Raw genomic sequence first — 27,287 nt, forward strand, 5'->3', positions numbered from 1 at the left:
GATGCCAAAACCAGATACAGACATCACAAAAAGAGAACTACAGGCCATTATCTCTCATGAATATAGATGCAAAAATCCCCCAACAAAATATTAGCAAACCAAATCAAACAATATATTTAAAAAATCATATGCCATGATCAAGTGGGTTTTATTTCATGGATGCAGGGTTGTTTAATATTGGTAAAACAACTGACGTGATACATCACATCAGTAAAAGGATAAAAACCATATGACAATTCAATAGATGCAGAAAAAGCATTTGACAAATTACAACATCCATTCATGATAAAAACCCTCTGTAAAGTAGGCCTAGAGGGAAGAAAACTCCACTTAATAAAGGCCTTATGTGAAAAACCCACAGCCAAAATCATATTCCATGGTGAAAAACTGAGAGCTTTTCCCCTAAGGTCAGGAGCAAGTCTACTCTCAACACTTTAATTCAACATAGTATGGAAGACCTAGCCAGAGCAAGTAAGTTAAGCAATAAGTCTTTTTAAAACTCACAAATTCCAATTGCCATAAAGCTATAACACCTAAAGCATTTTGGAAGCAAATTCTCACTCTGCCCAACTAGCCAGACACTATAAACAATAACTAAAACATATCTTAATATCAAACAGTCTCTCAAAAACTGAAAGACACAAAAAGATGGAAGACCATTCCATGCTCTTGGATCAGAAGAATAAACATTGTTAAAATGTCTATACTGCCTAGAGCAATCTATACTTTTAATGCCATTCCAATCAAAATTCCACCGGTATTCTTCAAAGAGCTGGAGCAAATAATCCAAAAATTTGTATGGAACCAGAAGAGACCCCAAATCGCTAAGGAAATGTTGAAAAACAAAAATAAAACTGGGGGCATCATGTTACCTGATTTCAAGCTTTACTACAAAGCTGTGATCACTAAGACAGCATGGTACTGGCATAAAAACAGACACATAGACCAGTGGAACAGAGTAGAGAGCCCAGATATGGACCCTCAACTCTATGGTCAGTTAATCTTCGACAAAACAGGAAAAATATAGAGTGGAAAAAAGACAGTCTCTTCAATAAATGGTGCTGGGAAAACTGGGCAGCTGTATGTAGAAGAGTGAAACTCGACCATTCTCTTACACCGTACACAAAGATAAACTCAAAATGGATAAAAGACCTCAACGTGAGACAGGAATCCATCAGAATCCTAGAGGAGAACATAGGCAGTAATCTCTTCGATATCAGCCCCAGCAACTTCTTTCAAGATATGTCTCCAAAGGCAAAGGAAACAATAGCCAAAATAAACTTGTGGGACTTCATCAAGATCAAAAGCTTCTGCACAGCAAAGGAAACAGTCAAGAAAACAAAGAGGGAACCCACGGAATGGGAGAAGATATTTGCAAATGACAGTACAGACAAAAGATTGATATCCAGGATCTATAAAGAAGTCCTCAAACTCAACACACACAAAACAGATAATCATATCAAAAAATGGGCAGAAGATATGAACAGACGCTTCTCCAATGAAGACATACAAATGGCTATCAGACACATGAAAAAATGTTCATCATCACTAGCCATCAGGGAGATCCAAATTAAAACCACATTGAGATATCACCTTACACCAGTTAGAATGGCCAAAATTAGCAAGACAGGAAACAACATGTGTTGGAGGGGATGTGGAGAAAGGGGAACCCTCTTACACTGTTGGTGGGAATGCAAGTTGGTGCAGCCTCTTTGGAGAACAGTGGGGAGATTCCTCAAGAAATTAAAAATAGAACTTCCCTATGACCCTGCAATTGCACTACTGGGTATTTACCCCAAAGATGCAGATGTAATGAAAAGAAGGGCCCTCTGTACCACAGTGTTTATAGCAGCAATGGCCACAGTTGCCAAACTGTGGAAAGAACCAAGATGCCCTTCAACGGACGAATGGATAAGGAAGATGTGGTCCATATACACTATGGAGTATTATGCCTCCATCAGAAAGGATGAATACCCAACTTTTGTAGCAACATGGACGGGACTGGAAGAGATTATGCTGAGTGAAATAAGTCAAGCAGAGAGAGTCAATTATCAAATGGTTTCACTTATTTGTGGAGCATAACAAATAGCATGGAGGACATGGGGAGTTAGGAGAAGGGAGTTGGGGGAAATTGGAAGGGGAGGTGAACAATGAGAGACTATGGACTCTGAAAAACAATCTGAAGGGTTTGAAGAAGTGGGGGGGTGGGAGGTTGGGGGAACCAGGTGGTGGGTATTAGAGAGGGCACGGATTGCATGGAGCACTGGGTGTGGTACAAAAACAATGAATACTGTTATGCTGAAAATAAATTTAAAAAAATAATAATAAATATGAAAAAAAAACTGAAAGGAAATCTATTCCAAAAAGAAAAGGCATTGTTAGAATTTTAGGATCATTCTTATATATATTTCCTAGATTACGTTAATATAATTTTTAAAGAATCCTTAAAAAATAAAAATAAATGAATACATATATTCATTTGAATACAAATGAATATATGTATTCATTTATTTTTATTTTATTTTATACACATACATATTTTTTAAAATAAACATATATATGTTTTCTTTATAAATATATATATATATATATATGTTTTTCTCACCTTCATGACAAGAATTTCAGATTCAGGAAGTGGATACAGTATATTCCTGTCCCTTTCTGTATCTCCAAGACATTCTGGAGCAAAGAGGAGATCACTCCCTGGCGCTAAGCCTGGGTTTACAGTAGTTTACAATAAGACAGTAACTGAGGTCATGTAAGCCCAAAAGGTGGGAGAGAAATATGTTGTGGTGTCACCAGACATACTCTTTTTAAGTACCCTTCACCCTTCTGATGTCCCTTAAGCTATGACAAACAGGATGAAAAGTCTTCTTTAGAGCTGTCCTCTAAGCTGCAGAGAGAAGGTGGCCATAAAGTACAAGGCCAAGGGGAGAGTGATCCATCTTTCTAATCTGTCCTCAAATCTTTTCACACTTAAAACAAAGAATAAGGATTACACACTTTCTCTTGGCCTGGAAAAAATGACACTGGCTCCTCAGCACACCGAAAATCAAATACAAATTCCAATGCAAATGAAAAATGAACCCCAGCTGCAATAACCCTTTGGCCTTTTGGTTATTCATTGAAATCTTTTACTGACTATGCTGATTTTTCATTAAAAAAAGAGAGAAAATGTTTTGTGGACTAGTTGAAAAATTTTTCACACCAAATAGTTTTGATCAATTACACAAGAGTAACTTCTAATAAATAGTAAATATGTGAATTCTAGTACTATTGGTTACATGTCAGGTTTACTTAAGTAAAAGTATATATAATTACTTACCTCCAAACCATTGATTTTTGTCATGAACTCTGTGAAGTCTATATCGAATTCTGTCCTTCTTGGATCCAGGATGTCATACTGTTTTTTCTTAACCCCTTGATATATGTTTTTGAATTTTATTGACATAATATCTATTCCTTCTATTGTGGAATTACTCAGGGATGAATATGTTTGCACAATAGTTATCATTTCTGTAATCTTAAAAAGAGAAGTGTCATTTTAGAAATGGAATGTTAGCATCCTTCCCTAGGATAAACTCTTAATGAATTATTGATTTAAAAAGCAAACCAAGGGCTACCTGGCTGGTTCAGTTAGTGGAGCATGTGGCTCTTGATCTTGGGGTTTTGAGTTCAAGCCCCATGCTGGGTGTGGAGATTACTTTAAAATAAAATCTTTGCCCCTGGTGCAAATAATATAATATACGTTAATTTAAGAAATAATTTTTAAAAAATCCTTAGGGGCTCCTGGATGGCACAGTCAGTTGAGCATCTGACTCTTGGTTTCGGCTCAGTCATGATCTCAGGGAGGCGAGATGGCGCCGGGTGCATGGCTTTGTGCTCAGGGTGGAGTCTACTTGGGTTTCGCTCTCCCTCTCCCTCTGCCACTCCCCTCTCCATGTTCTCTTCCTCTCAAAATAATAAATCTTTTTGAAAAATCTTTAAAATAAATAAATAATACAAAGAAAAAATTAAAAACAAACAATAAACAGCCTCTACTATCATTTAGCTAAAACCAGCTAGAGGAGATAAAATGGAAGACAAATCTCTGTCACCAATCATTACTATTCCTAGGCTACTTCTAACATATCCAGAGAGAGTTTGCTAGATTTCTCAGATTTTGAACACTTTGTCCCTCAAGAGGGGAAAGAAAAGAATTCGAGTAAAAGCTCTTACAGATGTCTGAATAGCTTCATCCTTTTGCTCTGGAGAATTTTCTGAAAATCATTTCCTTGAGCCACTAGATTCAAAAGCTTCAGTGTTCTTTTTGGCCCTCACCACAGATCTGATATGTAAGACTACCATGAGTTCACGTGTGTTTTCCCTTTTACCTGCATCCAGGCAACCAAAGGCCTAAGAAGACTGAAGACAACTGCAGTCCCTTCTGACCCCTAAGGGCCCTGAGAAACCCTGGAAATGAACTTTCCTGCACGAATGGCTGCCTCTCGCTCAATGTACCACCACCACCAACTTCACACACCAAAAATAAAAGTCCTTCATGTCTATAGGCCACTCAGTTCCTGAATCTTCATCAGTGATTCCCCACTTTGATTCCTGGTTTGGAGAACAACACTCAAAACTCCTCAGGGCAGGCCCATGGGTCCAATGGCCAAACAGAAAATAAACCTGTTTTCAGGGGATTCCTCCAAATACTACACACCATGAAGACAACACTACAGATTGCAACTAGTCCGCACAATTCACATAAACTCCCTGTTACACCAACCCAGACAACCATTTCCAGAGCAACCTTCACTCTTCCACCACTACTTCTGTACATTTCCAAACACCACTGTCATCCTAGAAGCCAGCCCAACCCTGGAGGAAATACGAACTGCCTGCAATTTGTAGCACGTTGCACATACTGCATGTAAAGATAAGAAATACTTGGGTTTCCTACCAACACATACAGTCCACTCCCTTAAAAAACAAAAACAAACTGCAGAACTGAAACTACCCACGTGCTCTGCTCTTCTAACCTGCCAAGATTCTGGCCATTATCCCTTCCCCTGACACCTGGCCCCAACACCCAGACGCTGGGATGGAACTCCTGTCACTGACACATCCTCCATTTTGTCCATGGCCAGATGAGGAGTCATCAGGGGGCAGAGACAGCAGACTACCCCATGCTTGGCCTTTTGAACTCAGCCAGGGCTTCTCCCACTTCCAACACCACGTAGAACAATGTGAAAGCCAGTCAAGGGTGATCAACCTCAACCACGTTCCTGCTTGTTTGTCCTCTTCTTGGCTTTTTCATCAGCTCTCTTTATGCGCTTTTGACCCCTCCATATTGACAACAGACTTGTAATCCCTCTTCTGCTCACCAGTCTTGGCACCCTTTCTAGTTCTCAACTTGTTATGATTGTCTCATCTCGACGTCACCCTACCCCACCTACAAGGTTCCAGTCCCTTAAATCTCCCCCCACCAATACAAATTTCCCATCCCTTCTCTCCCACAAACATTTGGGGTGAGAAGAAAACAAAACTAAAGACAGGGCTCTGGGAAACACCAATCTTCACCAAAATTTATACGGCAGGAAGAGGAAAAAGAAGCAAAGTACATCCTTCAATTCTGGCTCATTAGGACAAACTAACACTTAATGTACTATCAGGTCTCCACCTACCAAGAGAAGGTGCACTTCAGGTAAACTAGTGACACACTAGAAACTTCCTCACTTATTCATAAACATTTCTGCCTAACTCTGAGGTCTTATCTCTCCAACCCCAACCTCAGTGCTGTCTGTCCTGTGACTTTGCCATGTGTTCATTCTGACATCTCATCTTTCCCTAGAAGGCTCTGACTTAGCTTGACCTTCTGACCCTCCTCTTCTACTAGTTCAGAGTTTACAGAGATAGCCCAATAGTGGTCCCTCTTGTGGCCCACTCATCAGGGGAAGCCCATCCAGGCAGCTTAGTAACCACCTCTGGGAGATGATGGAAAACCTGGCCACAATTCAGGGTACATTTTATAGCCCCATCTTTGAAAATCTGGAGGCCAATATTCCCAGTTACACATGGGAGTGACGCCTATCAACTAAGGGATTCTTAAAACAGGGGAATTGGGATGACCTAGCAATCAGAATACACTTTAGGTGAGGTCTCTGGGTGTTTCTGCATTAGCTCTGGCTGCTGAGCCCTTGACATGAAGCTGTGTCCTTAAGATTAGTGATAAGGCTTCTCCAGAGGTAGAGTCAGGTAAGTGGTTAGTGCAGCTGGCCATTACCACCCACTCCTCCTAGCATCACGAATATTCAGGATACTACTTCATGAATAGATGCCCACTATGCCCAGCATTCAAACTGCCACCAAAGATCTTTACTGCTAATGGGCTAACCATTAAGGTCCAACCCTGAAACTCTACCAAGCATAAAATTACACCCAAGTTGTCAAGGGGACTAGTCCCTGGAAAAAGTTAGAGTAACCAGGACCTACCCCAAGTTTTACACTACAGGGCACTCAGAAACATTAAATGTCTTTATGGAACAGGGTCTGAGCAATAGGGTCTCCATTCCAATATCCTTCTAATTGGACATTTGTCCCCAAGAAATCTCTATTGTTCACAAAACAACTCCATACAACAGTTTCCTACATAAGGTACAAAAGCACAAGCAACAGAAAGAATTCATAAATTGGACTTTATCAAAATTAAAAAACTATTGTGCTTTAAAGGACACCATCAAGAAAGTAAAAAGATAACTCACAGAATGGATAAAAATATAGTATCTGATAAGGGACTCATACCCAGAATATATAAAGAACTCTTACAACTCAGCAATTAAAAACTCAAATAACAAATTAAAAATGTGCAAAAGATGTGATTATCATTTCTCCAGAAAAGAATTATGAATGGAATATAAGCAAATTAAAAGATGTTCAACATCATTAGTCATCAACAAAATGCAAATCGAAACCACAGTGAGATAGATGTTACTTCACACCCTCTAGCTTATATAAATTCAAAAAGCTAGATAATAATAAATGTTGACAAGGATGTAGGGAAACCAAAACCCTCATACATTTCTGGTGGAAATGTAAAATGATACAGGTGTTTTGAGAAAATGGTTTGGCTATTCCTCAAAAAGTTACCATAGGGCCCAGAAATTCCAATCCTATGTATACTCAAGAGAAACAATGGCATGTGTCCACTCAAGAACATGTATGCACATGTTCATGGCAGCATTATTCATACTAGCCAAAAAGTGGAAACAACCCAGATGTCCATCAGCTAATGAGGTGATAAATAAAATGCAGCATCCGGGGGCGCCTGGGTGGCTCAGTGGTTTAAAGCCTCTGCCTTCGGCTCAGGTCATGATCCCAGGATCCTGGGATCGAGCCCCACATCGGGCTCTCTGCTCAGCAGGAAGCCTGCTTCCTCCTGTCTCTCTCTCTCTGCTCGATTCTCTGCCTACTTGTGATCTCTGTCTGTCAAATAAATAAATAAAATCTTTAAAAAAAAATGCAGCATCCATATACTGTCATATGATTCAGCACTAAAAAGTAATGCTACAACATGGATGAATCTTAAAAACATAACACCAAGTGAAAGAAGCCACTCACAAGGACCACATATTATAAGATTCTATTTATATAAAATGTTCTGAATAGGCAAGTCTATAGAAAGAGAAAGTAGATGAGTGTCTACTTAGGGGTGAGTAGAGGGGAGAATAGACTGTGATAGGTGGATGGGGTTTCTTTTAGGGAAAACAAAAATGTTCTAAAATTAGACTATGCAATGGTTACACAACCCTGTGAATATGTGAAAATATGGGCTTGTATATTTTGAATTGGTGAATTGTATGGTATGTGAATTATATCTCAATAAAGCTGTTAAAAAAACAAACAAACTAAAAAACAGCTCCACACAAGTATGTATGGAGGACCCCACTCAATGACTTGGTTCTCTTCACCACCCACACTTTCCTATCCTGGCCAGATCAGAAGGTTACAAATGAAAACCAGGCTTCCAGACATGTCTAGGAGAGGCTCTTCAACCTATATGATGCCCTCACCAATTTCCAACAAATGGTCGACAGAATCCTAGATACTACCAAGACCTAGGGAGTCGGCCAACTCCTTGGGGAGCAGAAAGGTTGGTACCTATATGCTATCTTTATACCCTTTTCAAAAGCTGACTCCAAGAAGCCTCTGGTATGGGCTTCCCAACACCCCCACAGCTAGAGCTGATACATGAATCAAAGGTGAAGTGTCTGCCCTGCCTTTGACCCACAAAGGCTCCCCCACAGTGTTTAGGTATCCACCATTTTTACCAGCCTAGAAAGAGAAGGTGTCTACACATCCAGATATTAGACTCCTACTGGGTTCTGCCAGGTGCTGTGGGCATTTCACCACACACTTCTCCTCAACCTAATACAATCATTAAACACAGAATCTTCTAAGGTCAAGTTCCATAGGTAGAGGTAGAACTGAGGTCTTCAGAGCAGGGAAGTCTACAATAGCTTCGCAGTCATCAGGACTGAAAAATAAGTTAAACCAAAATGTAGTGAACTGTAAGTAATAGGAGATGATTCATATCCACAGTGAGACAAAAAAATCCAGGTCAGTAATTCTCAGTGGGGCCACATAGAGTAGGAAATAAGCAGAGGGGGGCGGGGGTGTGGGTACAGCGACTACATAACGGTTACCTTCTCCAGTCTTTTGCAGAAAGCTTCAAATTTTCCAAATATATACATTTCTGAAACCTCAAAAGATTTTTCCCCTGAGGACTCTAAAATCTGTTTCCTTGTTTTATGAAACGATGTCTGATATTCCTTGAATAGAAAAATGCAATCCTATGAGAAAATTAAAAGGAGAGAACAGGTGATGAGACTTTTTTCAGGAGTCAGTAATTCAAGAATCTGTCCTCACACAGGACTGATCACACCAGCCCCTCAACAGGAGCTGTTGCTGTTAACATTAAAACTCAAGTTCTCTGCCTACATACTGAAAAGTCCGGGAGCGTGAATGTTGTTTCTCTTAATTTACATCATATTTTCATCATCTTCATTTTCACTATTTCCCTTCTCTCCTATCCTTACCAGAGTAGGCCATACATTTTTTGTACATTTTCATGGCTAATTAGAACTCCTGGGAAGTCAGAAATTCTCTCTCAATTCTATTTATTATCACTCATCTATCACTTAGTATCTGTCTTTTCTTCAGCATTCTTTACATACAGGTAAACATTAAAACTCTGTGATACTAATTTATCTAACCACTGTTTCTCCACAAGGCCATCCTAGGGTCTTTGGTGAATACATTGCTGAAACCAGAGTATTTGACTCTAGCTATCCCACTGGCCAGGCTGGTGAATCTGTTAGAAATATAGAAGAGGACATGGTCCCTAGGGTCCAGTAGGAATTCTCTGTCATGTCAAGTTAACATTTCCTAAAAAAAAAAAATAATAATAATAATAATGTTAAACTTTTCCAAAGCCACCAACTGCCAGTCGAATCTTTATCACAACGCCATCTCTCTGATTCTGACTCTTCCATCTCCCTCCTTGCAAATAAGGACTCTTGCAGTTACATTGAGCCCACTTGGATAATCCAAGAGAATCACCCCATCCCAAAGTCAGCTGATTAGCAACACCAATTCCATCTAAAATCGTATTCCCCACCATCTTGCCATTTAACATAACATAGTCATGTGTTCTGAGGATTAGACATGGATATTTTGGGGAGCCATTTTTGGCCTAGCACAGGCACTAAGTCAGAATTTCTGTGAGTGAGACTCAGGAATCTGTATTTTTAACAAGTTCCTGGGTGATTCCTATAAACATCAAGATTTGTCAATAAATGGTCTCATACGAACTTCTAACTATGACACATTTCCCTCTTCTATCTCAGTCTCTAAAACAATGTAATTATTCCATTCAAGGTCACAGATTTATTTTTTACTCATTTAACAAGAGTTTATCAGTGCCCACCAAGTGTTAGGAACTCCTTGAGATGTTAGGAATACAGATAAGACCCCTAAACCTCATGGAATATACCACCTAATACCAATTACTTTATATTACTTTCTCTTCACCACTCAATCTCTTCATGTTGGACAAATAAGGTGAAGGATTTGAATAGGCATTTCCCTAAAGAAGATACACAAATGGCCGATAAGCACATGAAAAGATAATCAATCATAACTAGCTATTAGAGAAAATGCAAATCAAAACCACAATGAGATACCACTTCACACCCAATCAGGATGGTTATTATCAACAAAATGGAAAATAACAAACACTGGCAAGGATGTGGAGAAAGTGGAACCCTCCTGCATTGCTGATGGCAATGTGAAATGGTACAGTCACTGCAGAAGAGTTTGGTGGCTCCTCAAAAAATTAAACATCAAATTACCATATGGCCAGCAGTTCTAGGTATATACCTAGTTCCAGTTCTAGGTATATACCCAAAAGAATTGGAAGCAAAAACTCAAAACAGATAATTGCACAGCAATGTTCATAGCAGAAATACTCACAACAGATAAATGGTGGTAACAATCCAGATGTCTACCAACAGATGAATGGATTTACAATGGTGGTATATCCATACAATGGAACATTACTTAGCCATAAAAGGAATAAAATTCTGACAGATGCTATGACAACATGCCTCAACTTGTTAAGTGAAAGAAGCCAGACACAAAAGGACAAATACTGTAAGATTCCACTTAAAAGAGGTACCTAGGATAGGCAAATTTATAGAAACAGAAAATAGAACATAGGTTACCAGGGGCTGTGGAGAGGAAAGGTTGGGGAGTTACTGTTTAGTAGGTACAGAGTTTCAGTTTGGGATGATGTGAAAGTTCTGGAAATGGATAGTCATCATGGATGCACAATATTGGGGATGTACTCAATTCCACTGAACCTTACACTTGGAAATGGTTCAAAATGGTAAATTTTATGTTAAGTGTGTTTTGCCAGCATTTTAAAGTTCCAATTGTAAAAAAAGAAAACAATTTTAAAATCTTCCTACAAAGAAAATGTCAAGCCCAGGTGACTTAATAGATGAGTTCTATCAGCCTTTTTTGTTGTTGTTGTTGTTGTTGTTGTTGTTGGAGAACATTTTCAGTTTTATTTTTGAAAGGCACACATGACAAAGATTATCACTAAGTCATGTCATGGCTCTACTTGCACTCATCACTTGTTTTGAGCACCTTTCTTTGCTTTTACGGTTTCAACAAGTGCCTTATATTATTTTAGGTAGTCTTTTTCCATCCGCAAGGCACTGCTTCTGCTATTTTTCCCCCATTTTTCCGGTGTATTTATTGGATTGGTTTTCAAAGCTTGTTGCAAAGCTTCTGTTCCTCTGTTGTCCAAGAGGTGAAATGTGTGCAGACTTTCAAATTGTTCCAAAGGTGGTGTACTGTCAGCTTGAGGCTTGACTCTCTGTAGTGAGCCATTTTTTTGATGCAGGTCATGACTCTGGAGACTCTTTTTTTGCCAACTCCATAAAAAGAATTTGTTTTCATGTAGTCAGCAACAGCTTCCTGTGATACTGTGATTTATAAGAGATATATATATCTGGCCATTCCAAAGACCAAAATACATTTCTCATATATATTTGGTCTTTATTCATGGTTCCTGGCTCATAGCTCCCCAAAACCTTGCAATTTCCTAAATTATAAGAACAATGAAAGTATCTTTTGTTATAAGATTCAGCCTCTTGTCCTCAGTTCTTGAAACTGTTTTCTGAGCCATAAAGGTGAAATGGGTATCTGGTCATTCATAACAAGCCCCTTTCTACCACAACTGGGTTCACATTTTGAAGTACCTATGGGTGGGGGCTGGTTGCCAGGGGAACTAACCAGGGCCAACCAGGTTCTGAAGGTTGGATCAATCACCAATGGCCAAGGAGTTGGTCAATCATGCCTATGTAATGTAATGAAACCGCCATAAAAACTCAGAAAGAAGAGGTTTGGAGAACTTTTGGGTTGGTGAATACATGGAGATCTGGGGAGACTGGTGCACTCAGAGCATGCAAGTTCTGTCCCCTTTCCCCAAGTACTTACCTCTTCCATCTGCCTGTTGCTGAGTTACATTCTTGTATATTAAACCAGTATTCTAGTAAGTAAGATACTTCTCTGAGTTCTGTGAACCACTCAAGCAGATTACTAGAACTCAAGGTCTGGGGGTGTCATGGGAACTTCCAATCTATAGCCAGTCAGTCAAAAGCATGTGTGACAACCTGGACTTACGACTGGCATCAGAAACCCCACTCTTGTGGATCAAAATTGAGTTAAACTGTAGGACACTCAGCTGTGTCTAAGAATCACTTGCTGGTATAGGGAACAGCCCCCTACACATACACACACACACTAGAACTGAGTCCACAACCCTTACTTCCCCATCTTGAATTTGTTCCAGCAAGGAAATTCACAGCTTTGATTAGTAATTGCAAGTCAATTCTCTTCTGACCACTTTTTACTGCCATTTCTACCTTTCAGCATTTGATGTCTCTGCATTCTTAGATGTTTGTCACATACAAGCCTCAGCTTCCTCTCTCCTTTTTTTAAGTGGTTCCTTTGTTTCTTCTATCTGTTTTACCAGAGCTTCCACTCCTACTTCTTTTGCAGATCCTGATACATTTCATTTAAGTACCTAAGTCTGCTAGTTGGAATCTATCTAAAAGGTTTTCCACTTCTCCCTTCTTTCCAGCCTGTCCCGTCTCATTCTTGGAAAAGTGATTCCAAGTCTCCAAAGAATTTTGAAGTTTTCACCTTTCCCTTTTAATAGCTTTTGTCCCCCTAGGTATCTTTTTCCTTCCTTGCCAATAATACCTATAGTCTGACCTCCACTCCTTTCTCCAGCAACCCAAGCAGCTTCAGATTCAGCTCATCATTATTTTCTTTAGCTTCTGGCTCCTTCTGTTTCCTTCTGTGCCCATTTCTTCTCTGTTTCTTTCTTGGCTTTTTCTTTTTAGAATGTGTTTATCCTTGTATCACAGCTACATGCATGATCAATTAATGTTCTCATTCAATTCAGTTTTTTTTTTCTTGGTACCCCCTTTTCTGTCCTATTTTTCAATCCATCTTCTGCCATCACGACATCCTGCTTCTTCATTTAAATATGAAGATTCTCTCTAGGAGTAAAAAATACACCAGGAGGAATAAAATGTCTATTTCTTCAAATGGTGACTTCATCTCACCAAGTTGAGGAACCTTTTTATTATTTAACGATCTAGAATTCCTTTCAAGCCCTAGGGAAAACACTCTGAAGAAACTGTCCTTCGCTTTACTTTTAGAAGGAACAGACTTATGGAACGTAAGCTCCATTTCTTAGATTCTCTTATTTTCACTGGATCAAACATTTCATAAGCTTGTGTTATGCCAGTGGTTATGAAATAGCCGTGATCTGCCTTTATTGGGTCACTGGCTTCTTTCAGGGATGTTTTAATACCACTGCTTTATGAGCAGTTTTGGTCTGTCTCTGTGTAACTCTGTGTCTTGAATGGCTAAGTCCAAGAACCACATAATGAGCCTGGTTCTTCCAGTCTTTGGGATCAAGCATTTTCAGCCATAAAGGTGAAATGGGTGTCTAATGATGTAGGAAGCCTGGGTTTGAGGACAGAGAGGGGGCCCCACAGGACTAGCCAAAAGGGTTCTTGGGTTCATGCAGGATGGAAATCAGACGTGAGCCAGCAGAAGGCGAGAGCAAGAGTTTATTGACAATGTGTCGAGAGCAAATACAGACAGACCCTCAGAGAGACCTGGAAAGGAAAGGAGTCTGAGTCGTCTTTGCTTGGGGTCTGGAGTTTTTATTGGCAATCATAGTCTGGTGCCCATGTCCTCCTAGGCATCCAGGAACTGGGCAGAACAGGACAGGGTCCAGATGTCCTTTAAAAGTCACTCATTTCCTGAAGGCAGGGGTCTTGGCATTGAGATGTCTAGTGCTTGAAGTCTGGAATAGGCACATGATGGCTCTGCCTGGTCACTTGTTATATATCATCTGTTATAATGGAAGACTCCAAAGATATCATTCTCTCTTTATCCCTTACAAGGACATATGTTATTTGCATTATAAGGCCTGTGTAGAGTGGGGTGAGGGTCCAGATCCTAGCAAGAACAGAAGCTGGAAAAGAAGCAAAAGGAAGGGAAAAACAGCTCTTCCTTTCATGGGCTCCTTTGGGTTTCCTCATCTCAGTAACTGTAATTCTTCATCTTCTGTTCCCTCTCCCCACTCCTTTTTATCCTCTGGTTCCAGAGGTCAGAGCATGGCAAAGCAGTGCTTAGGGAAAGCCCTGTGAGTTCAGTCCTTCACACTCCAGTTGGAGGGCACTGAGCATCCTTTCTGGCTCTCCCTCCCAGTCCCAGCCTGATGCCTTGGCTCCAGAAAGCCCAGGGAGCAGCAAATGTGGACAGCCAATAACCACTGTCCGGTGCAGCCTTCCTCGTGTGGTCATTTCCTGCAGACTTTCAAAAAACAGATGCTTTTAATTTTCTGCAAACACTTGCAGAGAATAGAAAAGGGATGAATACTACTACCTTCCGCTTCTCCTCCTCCACTCAGTTGGAGACCTTAATGCCAAAAACGCTGACAAGGACAGTATGAGAAAGGAAATTTACAGGCTCTCTATCTCCAATGAATATAGTTCAAAAACTCCTAAACAAAATTGTAGCAACCCAAATTTTAGAGTGTTTTTTAAAAAGTTTTTAAAAAGTTACACCACGGGATGCCTGGGCGGCTCAGTCAGTTAAGCAGCTGCCTTCAGCTCAGGTTATGATTCCCAGGGTCCTAAGATTGAGTCCCGTATTGGGCTCAATGCTCAGCGAGGAACCTACTTCTCCCTCTGCACCCCCACTTCCCCTGCTTGTGTTCTCTCTCTCTCTGACAAATAAATAAATGAAAAAATTTTTAAATAAATTTACACCATGACCCAGAAAGTTTCATTTTAGAAAAACTAAAAATGTCATCCATTACACTAACAGATTGAGGAGAAGAATCTAATAAGCATCTCAATAAATATGTGCAGAAAATCATTTTTTAAAAGCCCATTCATAACTTCAAAAATATCTCCTAGTACTATATAACTAGGAACAGAACTTCCTTAATCTGATCAAAGATGTATTTAAAACCTATGAATACAGCAAAATGGGGAAATATCAGAAACGTCAGAAATATTCTCTCCCAAAAGAGGATCAAAACCAGATGCCAACAATCACCTTGACTATTTAAGAATGCATGGCAGTCCCAGCCAAAGCAAAAAGGCAAGAAAATGAAATCAGCAGGGGCTGGAGTGAAAGGTGGGGACCAGGGAATATGAGAAAGCAAGCGGTGTCCACTACGGGCAGTCATGAAGATAAGGACTAAATTTTATCCTAAAGAATTCTGCACTAAATATAAAGGGAAGTCAATAATTTTAACGAGGCTCCTTTTATATTATCGTGTTAATCTATACAGTGTTTTTTCAAAGTTAATATGTTTGTGAATGAACAAAGGTAAATAAAAATGGGCCAGGTGGTGAAAGCTATACTTTAAGAAAATAAGAATATCTCTAAAAACCTGAATTTTCTTTAATACGAGCGGTGTTTCCTGATCCCACACGTGGATGGTTCCTCCATCAGTAATATATGCTTTACACGCCGTCACCATTTGATTTGTCACCTAAAATAAATACAAGTCTAAAATAGCTACAGGTAAAGAGAGAATTAAAATCTAAGGTTTTTAAACCACAATTGTAAAACTGAGATGAATAGTAAACTTATGGGATGAATAAATCACAATATAAAAAACAAAGAATACATATTCTAGTCAAAACCAAGAAAACAAATTTTTAGCTGCATTTAAGTCAATGTCACGAGGGCCATAAATTTCAAAGTCAACTATATTTTCCTTTCGTCTATTTTTCCTCTAACTAGGATCCAAGTGTCATTCTTCACCATCCTTCAAAACCAAAACTAAATTTAAAGTTGACCACCTCCACATACCCTAAAATCATGAGAGAAAAACAAAAACAAAAACAAAAAATGGTCAGGAGGTTAGATAGAGAGGGCAGTCTGACACACAGAAATTTTGGGGAATTCCTAAAATATGGAAAGCACACAGGATCAACTCTTTAAGAGGAAAAAAAAAAAAAAAGACAGATTAGGGAAAACCAGAACCCAATTCTAGAGAAGGTTACTGTGAAGGTGTAACATTTATGGGAAATCTTCAAGGTGGGAGACAATGGGAGGTGACCCTTGGTTGTGATGCTACACACTGAATTTGGAGCAACTTGTATGGCAGGCAACAACTGCATATGCTGACAGGACAGAGCCATGAGCGTGGACTACACCCCAGGTAGCTACTGCACCCCAGAAGGATAGGTCAGAGAAAAAGCTCTTCATACTCCCTACCCCCTCCCACGCACACAGAAGAGAGAGACCACAAGAAACAGAACAGGGAGGCAAATGAGGAGTTAAATACAAAGATGAGCAGACAACTCCGAATCGCCAAGCAACTAAAGAAAATAAATTTGGTGGAGCGTCTGGGTGGCTCAGTTGGTTAAGGATCGGACTCTGGATTTCAGCTCAGGTCATGATCACAGGGTCATGAGATCAAGCCCCATACCAGGCTCTGTGCTCAGTGGGGAGTCTGCTTGAGGATACTCTCTCTGCTTCTCCCCCCACTCACACTTTCACACACTCTCTCTCTTTCTCTAAATATAAATAAATACCTCTTTTAAAAAAAAAAGAAAGAAAGAAAAGAAACATGGTAACAGAGGCTTTAAACTCAACAAAGAAGAAATATAAAAAAAAAGACATGGAAAATACTTCAAGGTATCTTTTATTAACTAAATTAATCCATGAGAAAGATGTAAGAGTATTTTACATCATGGGAAAAAAATAACTAGAGAACTTGGAAATTGAAATTGTTATTATCAAAATAAAAAAATTCTATTGAGGACCTGACCAGGAACTGGGACATAAATGAAGAGCAAACAAATGAGCTGAAAGGTCAAATGGCAGAAACTGACAAAATAAAACAAAACATAAAATATTAATAGAAATAGAAGTTAGATTCAAGGGGACAACCTAAATTGAACTGCAGCAGGTAAGGAATAATTCAAAGGCAAAGAGGGAAATTTCCCAGGAGTGGAGACAAAAATTTCTGGATTACAACAATCCAAAAGTATAGAATAACATAAATGCAAAAAAGACCACAACACTTTGAAATTTTACATGTTCAAGGATAAAGAAAAAATCCTAAGGGCGCCTGGGTGGCTCAGTGGGTTAAAGCCTCTGCCTTCAGCTCAGGTCATGATCCCAGGGTCCTGGGATCATGCCCCACATTGGGCTCTCTGCTCAGCGGGGAGCCTGCTTCCTCCTCTCTCTCTCTCTCTGTCTCTCTGCCTACTAGTGATCTCTGTCTGTCAAATAAATAAATAAATCTTAAAAAAAAAAATCCAAAGATCTTCTTGAAAGAATAAGACAAGGTGCCTACAAAGGAAAAAATCAGATTAGCATAAATTTCTCATCAACAATACTGAATAAGAGACAACAATACTTCAAGTTTCCAGGAGAAAATTATGTTGAACTTGGAATCCCAGTGAAACTAAAATTTGAGTGGCTGGACAAAAATGAAGTTATTTTCAGATGTGCAGGAATTCAGAGGTTTACCACATATAGACCGTCTCTGAAAGAACCACTTGAGAATACTTCTTGGCTGAAGAAATAGTGAATCCAAGGAGGAGAAAGATGTGAAAATCACAAAATGGAGGTGATCAAAGAAACTAGCAATGCTTGAATTTTATTCTGAACACATGTGGATTCATAATGTCACAACATATTAGACAAAATGTTTATAAATATTTTTAAAATATGGAACAAGAAATCTCAGCGTGGGACATATATACCAAGAAAGACACAAGTGATGGGGGAAAATCCTAACATTCTTGCCTTATTTAAGAGATGGATAGTGATTAAATCTACTGATTGATTTCTTTTTAAGATTTTATTTACTTATTTGACAGATAGAGAGTCAAGTAGGCAGAGCAGCAGACAGAGGGAGAAGCAGACTCCCCACTGAGCAGGGAGCCCGATTCGGGGCTCAATCCCAGCACTCTGGGATCATGACCCAAGCCAAAGGCAGCCACTTAACTGACTGAGCCACCCAAGTGCCCCTACTGATTGATTTTTAAAAAAGAGAATTGAGATGTGACTGTTATTTTATGTGTTTATGTTTTGTTTGCATCACAAAGAAATCTTATTCATGTGTCTATTGGATGGTTTTTCAAATTATTTAAGTAATGAACCATATGTCACGACAGAGGAAGATTTTACACAAATTACAGTGCTGGTGGGAGTAGCTAAAGAAGTGCTGTTGATCATGCACATAATTCTTAGCTCTTGAGCAGAACTATTTGGAATGAATAAATTAGAAAAGCACCAGCTATGATCTCCAGGTCGTGAGATTAAGCCCCATGTCAGTATGGAGTATGAGTATGGAGATTACTTAGGATTCTCTCTCTCCCTCTCCCTTTGCCCCTCCCTACCACTTCTCTCTAAGAAAGAAAGGAAGGAAGAAAAAAGAAGAAAAGAAAGGAAAGGAGAAAGAAATGGAAAAGACAGGAAAAGACAAGAAAGGAGAAAGGGGAAAGGAGAGAATGGGATAGGACAAGAAAGGAAAAGAAAGGAGATAGGATGAGGGGAGGGGAGGGAAAAGAGGAGAGGAAAGGAAAAGAAAGGAAAGGAAAGGGGCACCTGGGTGGCTCAGTGGGTTGAGCCTCTGCCTTCGGCTAGGGTCATGATCTCAGGGTCCTGGAATCAAGCCCCACATCGGGCTCTCTGCTCAGTGGGGAGCTTGCTTCCCTTCCTCTCTCTGCCTTCCTCTCTCTGCCTGCCTCTCTGCCTACTTGTGATCTCTCTCTGTGTCAAATAAATAAACAAAATCTTAAAAAAAAAAAAAAAGAAAGAAAAGAAAGGAAAGGACCAGCTACATTTAAACAAAAAGCCTGAGGGCTTACCTCTGACAAGAAGAAGGTAGCCTTCAATTAAGTACAACTGACCAGTCAACACATTTCTTTTCTTGTCCCCTGGAAGTATTCAAATCCAGAATTCTGAGAGGCACCCAAACTTCCCATTTCCCTTCCCTGGCCCAGAGGGAAAATATTGTTAACTTTTTTACAAGGTTACATTTGTGATTTCTTCCCTTGGGAACTTACCTTGATAAACAGTGAGGTCATTCTCTCTGAGGTATTATAATACCGTGACACACTGTGAATCATTCTGATGGCATTAATCAAATTTTGTATTCCATGAGCCATGGAAACCTAAAATTGAAATATATTAAGTGAATTCCATCATATATTTATAGTTTTAATAACCAATATCCCATAATATTAAAAACTCTAACTGCAGATAAAATAGTGTAACATTTTTATCTTAGAGTCAAATTTTACTAAAGGCAATGTAGCATCCTAGACTGGATCTTGGAAGAGAGAAAGGACATCAGTTTTGACAAATGTACCAAGGTAATACAAGATCCTAACAGGAGAAACTGGGTGAAGAGAATTCTGTACTATCATTGTAACTTTTCTGTACATCTAAATTTAAAAGTTTATTTAAAAATACAACTTTAGAGGTGAAAGTTATTTTAAGGATTAATAGTTCAAGACGACCTTTTTAAAAAAAGATCTTATTTATTTACTTGAGATAGAGCGAGAGTGAGAGAGTGAGAGAGAACATGAGCAGGGGAGGGACAGAAGGAGAGGGAGAAGCATGCTCTCCACTGGGCAGGGAGCCCAACACGGGGCTCGATCCCAGGAACCTGAGGACCTGAGCCAAAGGCAGACACTTCACTGCTGAGCCATCTAGGTGTCCCCAAGATGATCTTTTAAAGATGAAGAAACTTGGTATCTTTTTTTTTTTAAAGGATTTTATTTATTTATTTGACAGACAGAGATCACAAGTAGACAGAGAGGCAGGCAGAGAGAGAGAGAGAGGGAAGCAGGCTCCCTGCTGAGCAGAGAGCCCGATGCAGGACTTGATCCCAGGACCCTGAGATCATGACCTGAGCCAAAGGCAGAGGCTTAACCCACTGAGCCACCCAGACGCCCCGAAACTTGGTATCTTGAAGGGTAAAGAGACTTGCTTGTGTTAAGAAAGCCAGTTAAAGACAGTGATCAGACTATAACTCATTTCCACTTAAGTCAATTCGATTCACCTTTCAGCAAATCTACTCAATGCCACTTGTTTCAGAGGATATCGGGAGAAATTCAAGTATAAGGGAACTTCTGGAGGAGGTCACAGCAGAGTGGGATAGATGCACACAAACCAGTGAAACAAATGTATCAGTATACAGCAAAGGAAATGGAGTGCAACAGAGAGATAAAGCATCACTGACACATACTGAATGCTTCCTGTAGGCCAGGTACCAGGAAAAGAGCTTCTCATATTACTTTCATTTATGCTAATAATGAGCATTTAAGGTAGGTTTGATCATCGCAAGACTGCACCAATTCTTTACATGCTACTGAGGAAGGAAAAAAATTGCTCAAGATGGGGAGCCTTAACCACCCCCACCCCTGCATAAAACTAAGTTACCAATGAGCTGTATGCCTTCTGTAAAGGTGATCATGAAATAAACCAGCCATGGAGAAAATGACAGGAACAAAGCTTCCGTGTCCATATTTTGCTCCTTGGGTAGGCTGGGAAAATAAACTATCCTGAGAATTTGTACCACAGTCTAGTTACTTACGCACAGCAATCTGTATTCACACAAATTCACAAAACAAAAAATACTACCCAAGGGGAGAACTAATAATCTAAGATCATGTTAAGGCATATCCACAATGATTCATAAAACTAGAGAAACTATGAGATGTGCTCTGAGTACAGAGATGTTAAATGTGAAAAAAGATTACTGTCTTAGAATCTATCAGATAAAGTATTATGATTATTCCCATTGTGCAGATGAGAAAATAGAGACCTAGGAAGTTAAGCACCTTGTCTAGGTTTCTACAACTGTTACATAACCACAGTTATGTGCCTGAGATTTTGAGACCATGCTTTTAACTATGACGCAAATCAGATTGGAAGAACAGGTAAGGTCAATGGCATTCCCACAAGGAGGGTGTCTCTTAATTGCTAGGACAGTATAAAATATATGAAAGATGTTTTAATGGTGATAAAATAAAACCAGAAATAACAACTTTTTTTAAAGATTTATTTATTTTGGGGCGCCTGGGTGGCTCAGTGGGTTAAGCCTCTGCCTTCAGCTCAGGTCATGATCCCATGGTCCTGGGATCGAGCCCTGCATCGGGCTCTCTGCTCAGCAGGGAGTCTGCTTCCCCATCTCTCTCTCTGCCTGCCTTTCTGCCTACTTGTGATCTGTTAAATAAATAAATAAAATCTTTAAAAAAAATAAATAAAGATTTATTTATTTGACAGAGAGCACAAACAGGGGGAGCAGCAGGCAGAGGAAGAGGGAGAAGCAGGCTTCCCCCCCAGTGGGGAGCCCAATGCAGGGCTTAATCCCAGGACCCAGAGATAATGACCTGAGCTGAAGTTAGAGCTTAATCGACTCAGCCACCCAGGCACCCTAGAAATAACAATTACTAATTAGTGTACTGTGTGTCCTAGCTATAAGTTGTAACTATGATATAATTAGCTCAATGGTATGTGGTTTAGGAAATTAATATCATTACTTTGCAGGAAACCTTGTATGTCAGAATTCATATTATATGTGTTATCTGTATATCAAGAAGAGTGTAATAAAAATAAGCCTAGGAGGGGACCCTTCCACTCTCAATAAGGCAAGTCTACAAAGTACCCATAATTCCAATGAAGAAGGCTCAGAGATGGCATCAAATGGCTCCAACAGGAAAATGCCCTCCATCTAAATTTTAAACATCATTTATAATAGAGCACACAGTTCTTACCTATCTATACACAGTGTTCAGACACTTTGTATGTAAAATACATGATGATAGATACCAATAGCAGAAATTGTAACACTAAGTTAATAAAATGAAACATTAAACACAAAATTCATAAAATTTATCCACAAGAAGTGGAAGTATGAGTCCTCTGCACTTTTCCTGCTCAAATGTGAGTTACAAACAGCAGTTGCTGTTTGCTTTTAATAAGAAAAAGAAAATGAGGATAAATAGAATTTTTGAAACCTCAAAAATAGTGAGTATATGAGGGGGAAGCAATTATAGGACAATACTATTAGAACTTCTTTAATTTCAAAGATAATGTTTGAAATATTCCTGCATGAGAGAATGTAAAGAGTTTAATAACAACAAAATAATAATAATAATAATAAGGTATAGCCAACTAGAGCAATTGAGTAAAAAGTTTTAAATTACTAAGATGAAAAGAACACCAAAACCAAAAGATTTGAAACTTATATAAATTTAAACAAGTCTCTTGAACAAAGAACTTGAAAGTAGTATACCTAAAAATGTAGATTCCTTGATAACAATAAAAAGCATTGTACCTTTCTTCCAAGTTTACTTTTATAATGAAAAGCTTTAAATGTATAGAAAAGTACAGAGAACAGTATAATGATCATTTATACCCATCACTACACTTGACAACTGTTAATATTTTAGTACATGTGCCTCATCTATTATTTTTCACTCAAGACCTACTTGCAGGTAGTCCTAGAATAGGCTTTAGATATATGTGTATTTAAGATGTGCATCTTCAGCTCTTGTGAATAACCCTGTATACATGTGACATGTGAAAATTCTGATTTTTCTTAGACACAAATTTTAACTGCACATGCTGTAAAGCCGGGAAAGCCTAGTAGTCACTAGGCTACTGAGTGAGCTAAGTAATGGCCATGTTTCTCTATCACCATACTGTCTGGTTTGCTTTACTCATGGTCATATGCACACAAACACCTAAAAAGTGGTACAAAATGTTCTTATGAAAAACAGATTTTAAAAGGTCCCCAACAGAAGTTGAGTTGCTAGTACTAGGGGTGTAAATAAGTTGTAAGTAAAACCCATCATGTCTTTATGGAATCAATTAAAGACTGCTCTTGGAAGTCTTCCTATTCTCTCTCATGGAGGATGGATTCCTGCATGGCTCTAAGAGCTGCACCTGCTCAAAACTCTCAGCCTGACATCTTTCCCTCCCCACCCATGTTAAACTTCTAGGCCCTCATGGGAGGGGTATGAACCAGCCCTAAACACAACCCTCTCAGCCAAATCTAAATGATATGGAACACAGACTCTTCCTCTTTCCCTGCCTCTAGGATGACACCAGCATTTTTCCTGCCCCCAGAAGTCTGGTCAACCAAACCATATAGTCAACAGCCATATGTGTAGAGGCTTTGACTATTTCTTCAAAAATTAGAATGGAAAACACCGAATATGTGTATCAGATACTAATATAAATTATTTTGAATGGATTTTAACTTAGAGAATGCCTTGAAGAAGCAGCATGGAGAAGTAGAAACAAATATAACACATAATGCCAAACAGTGCTAGATTCAAATTCAGTCTCATGACTTACAGCAGTAGAAATGCTCCAATTTTGTTTCCTAATCTTTAGAATGAGGATTGTTGTGCATACAGAGTAAAAATATATAGAAAGTATGTGGTACAATGCCTACAACAAAAGGTCAGGAGTCACCAAGACGGTGGACACCTTTAAAAACAGAACTCTCTGGGCAACTCTCCTACCTACATGTGATTCACAAAAGAGGCAACACCCAGTCAAAACTGGGAAACACTGCCCTAAGTTGTTAACAAATACTAGTTTTCCTGACTTCCCTTCTCTATCTAAAGAAAGTATGAAAGGTACCATGCTGTACATTGATTCCCAAAACGTACTGATTTTTAACTGGAATTCTGAACCCACTGACCGACATCTGCCCATTTTCCCCACTCCCAGCCCTGGCAACTAATATTCTACTCTGTTTCCATGAGTTTGACTTTTTTAAGATTCCACATGTGATATCATATACTATTTGTCTTTCTCTGAATTATTTTGGTTAACATAATTGCTCAGGGTCCAAACCCATTATAAATGGCAGGATTTCTTGTAGCTGAATAATATTCCATTATCCTTCTAGCTATCCATATGTATATACATAGAGAGAGTCTTTATTCACTTAACCAGTGATAGATACAGGTTTTTTTCATATCTTGATTAAATGGTCAATGCTGTGAAGAACATGGGAGAGCAGGTATCTTTTCAAGATTCTAATTTCATTTAATTTAAAATAGAATTAATTCAATTCTAATTTCAAAGTAAATTTCATTTACTCTGTCTAGATACCTGGTAGTGGATCATAGGATAGTGCTATTTTTCATATTTTGAGGAACCCCCATTCTATTTTCCATTGTGGCTGCATCAATTTACATTCCCACTATCAGTGCACAAGGGTTCCATTTTCTCCACACCCTTCTCAGCACTTCTTAGCTAGTCTTTTTGATGACAGTCATTCTAATAAATGTGAGGTGGTATCACACGTGATTTTGATTTGCACTTCCCTGATTAGTGATGTTGAGCATCTTTTCATGTATTTGTGTATTCATTGATTTGGATGACTCCTTTGAGAAAACATCTGTCCAGTTCCTCTGCCCATTTTTGTTTGTTTATTTTTTTAACAATTTTTAAAATTTTTTATAAACATATAATGTATTATTAGCCCCAGGGGTACAGGTCTGTGAATCACCAGGTTTGCACATTTCACAGCACCCACCATAGCACATACCCTCCCCAGTGTCCATAACCCCACCACCCTCTCCCAACCCCCTCCCCCGGCAACCCTCAGTTTGTTTTGTGAGATTAAGAGTCTCTTATGGTTTGTCTCCCTCCTGATCCCTTCTTGTTTCATTTATTCTTTTCTTAACCCCCAACCCCCCCACCACGTTGCCTCTCCACTTCCTCATATCTCCTCTGCCCATTTTTTATTGCATTGTTTGCTCTTTTTTATTGAGTTGAACAAATTCTTACCTATTTTGAACATTAATTCCTTATCTAACATATCGTTTGCAAGTATTTCCTCCCATTCAAGGTTGCCTTTCCATTTTGTTGATTATTTCTTTTGCTGTGCAGAAGCTTTTTAATTTGATGTAGTCACACTTATTTTTGCTTCTGTTGCTTGTATGTTTGGTGTCATATCCAAAAAATCATTCCAAAAACCAAAGTCACAGAGATATCACCCTGTTTTTTTCTTCCAAGAGTTTTATTGTTTCAGGTCTTACATTTAAATTTTTAATCCATCCCACGTTAATTTTTGTAAGCAATGTAAGATAGGGATCTAATTTCATTCTTATACATGTGATTATCCAGTTTTCCCAATACCATTAATTGAAGAGACTTCCCTCACTGAGTATTCTTGGCTCCCGTCAAATTTTTTTAGCCGTATATGAAAGGATTTATTTCTAGGCTCTTGTTTCTGTCCAGTTGGTCTAGATGTCCATTTTTATGCCAGTACCATACTGTTTTGGTTACTATAGCTTTACAGTATAGCTTGAAATCAGGAAGTGCAATGTCTCTAGGTTTGTTCCCCTTTCTCAAGATTGTTTTTGTTTGTGGGGGTCTTTTGTGGTTCCATACACATTTTAGGACTTTGTTCCTTTATTGAAAAAAATGCCATTGGAATTTTGATAGGGGTTGTCTTGAATTTATAGATGGCTTTGTGTAGTATGGAAATTTTAAAAATATTCATTCTTCCAATCCATGAACATGGGATACCTTTCCATTTATTTTTGTCTTCTTCATTTTCTTTCATCAAAGTGTTATGGTTTTCAGGGTATAGCTCTTTCATTTCCTTGAATAAATTTATTACTGAGTATTTTATTTTATTGATGATATTGTAAATGAGATTGTTTTTCTTAATTCTTTTCAGATGTTTTGGGTTTTTTAAAATACTCTTTTAAATAATTTATTTATTTTTCAGAGAATGAGAGAGAGAGAGAGCAGAAGCAGGGGGAGCAGCAGGCAGAGAGAGAAGTGGGACTTGATCCCAGAACCCTGGGATCATGACCTGAGCAGGAGGCAGACATTTAACCAACTGGGCCACATGGGGAATTCCCAGATGTTTGCTGTTAATGCATAGAAATACAGCTAATTTCTGTATGTAATTTTGTATCCTGCAACTTTACTGAATTTGTTTATTAGTTTTAAAAGTTTCTGGTGGATTTTTCAGGGTTTTCCATGTACAGTATTGTATCATCTACAAACAGAAATAATTTTACTTCTTCCTTTCCAATTTGAATGCCTTTTATTTCTTTTTTATTTTTGACTGCTCTAGCTATGACCTCCAGTACTATGTTGAATAAAATTGGCAAGAGGGGGCACTCTTGTCTTGTTCCTGATCTTAGAGAAAAAGCTTTCAGTTTTTACTGTTGAGTATGATGTTAGCTGTGGGCTTCTCATATACAGCTTTTATTAAGTTGAAGTACATTCCTTCTGTACTCAAGTTTTTGAGAGTTTTTGTTATGAGTGGTTGTTACATTTTGTCAATTGCTTTTTCTGCATCGATTGAAATGATCGTATGATTTTTTTCTTTTATTCTATTAACCCTTCATATCATATGTGTTTATTTGCATATGTTGACCCATCTTTGCATCCCAGGAATAATTCAAATTTGGTCAGGTGTATGATCCTTTTAATGTGCTGTTGAATTTGGTTTGTTTGTATTTGTTGAAAATTTTTGCATCTATATTCATCAAAGATGTTGACCTATAATAGATTTTCTTTTCTTTAAGTGCTTTGATATCAGGGTAATGCTGGTTGGGTACTCTCTCTTGCTCAATCCTGGATCATTCACCCTAGGGGAAGGAAGTTACCCTACTGAAAGTCTCATGTGCTGTGTAACTGGAGCCTTCCAACAATCACATGAGTGAGCTTAGAAGTGGACTCTCTAGCTGTCAGCCTCCACTACACTGAGACCAGATTGCTAGCTAACAATTTTGTCTGCAACTTCATGACAGACCATGAAGCAGAAGCACTCAAGCTATGCTATGCCCAGATTCTTGACCTACAGGAACTGTGACATAGTAAATGCTTATTTCTTTAAGTCAGTCAGTTCTGGGGTAATTTGTTATGCATCAATGCATTAATTAATTAGTTTAACTCACAAATGATATTATACGTATGATAATATCAAATATTTAAATGTAGGTTTAAATGAGTTTTTAATTCATCATATTTATATATTAGGAAAGTATATCTTTGAAATAACTTATCTGCAGTATGCATTTCCCAGTACACATATATTATAAAGTCACGTTAAAATGAGTTATTTTTCAAACTACACTTTAACTTGTCTGCAGTATGCGTTTCCCAGTACACATTATAAAGTT

The 27,287-nt window shown here is 38.7% G+C and overlaps 1 protein-coding gene across 4 annotated transcripts in view; it reads right to left on the minus strand.

Moving 5' to 3' along the window:
- DNAH8 (dynein axonemal heavy chain 8) overlaps window positions 1-27,287 on the minus strand; it is a 332,430-nt gene that overhangs the window by 272,364 nt on the left and 32,779 nt on the right. For 3 of the 4 annotated variants that reach the window (XM_032862303.1, XM_032862302.1, XM_032862301.1), the window contains exon 1: window positions 3,326-3,486. In XM_032862303.1, coding sequence (XP_032718194.1) covers window positions 3,326-3,451 — 126 coding nt within the window. In that variant the 5' untranslated portion in view covers window positions 3,452-3,486. Of the gene's footprint in view, window positions 1-3,325; window positions 3,524-8,684; window positions 8,832-15,535; window positions 15,638-19,175; window positions 19,284-27,287 lie in introns of those variants that run through there. The other variant, XM_032862300.1, reaches the window with a different exon arrangement.

The sequence above is a fragment of the Lontra canadensis genome, unplaced genomic scaffold (assembly GCF_010015895.1).
Source record: "Lontra canadensis isolate GAN:19392208 unplaced genomic scaffold, GSC_riverotter_1.0 scaffold23, whole genome shotgun sequence".
Classification (NCBI taxonomy): Eukaryota; Metazoa; Chordata; class Mammalia; order Carnivora; family Mustelidae; genus Lontra; species Lontra canadensis.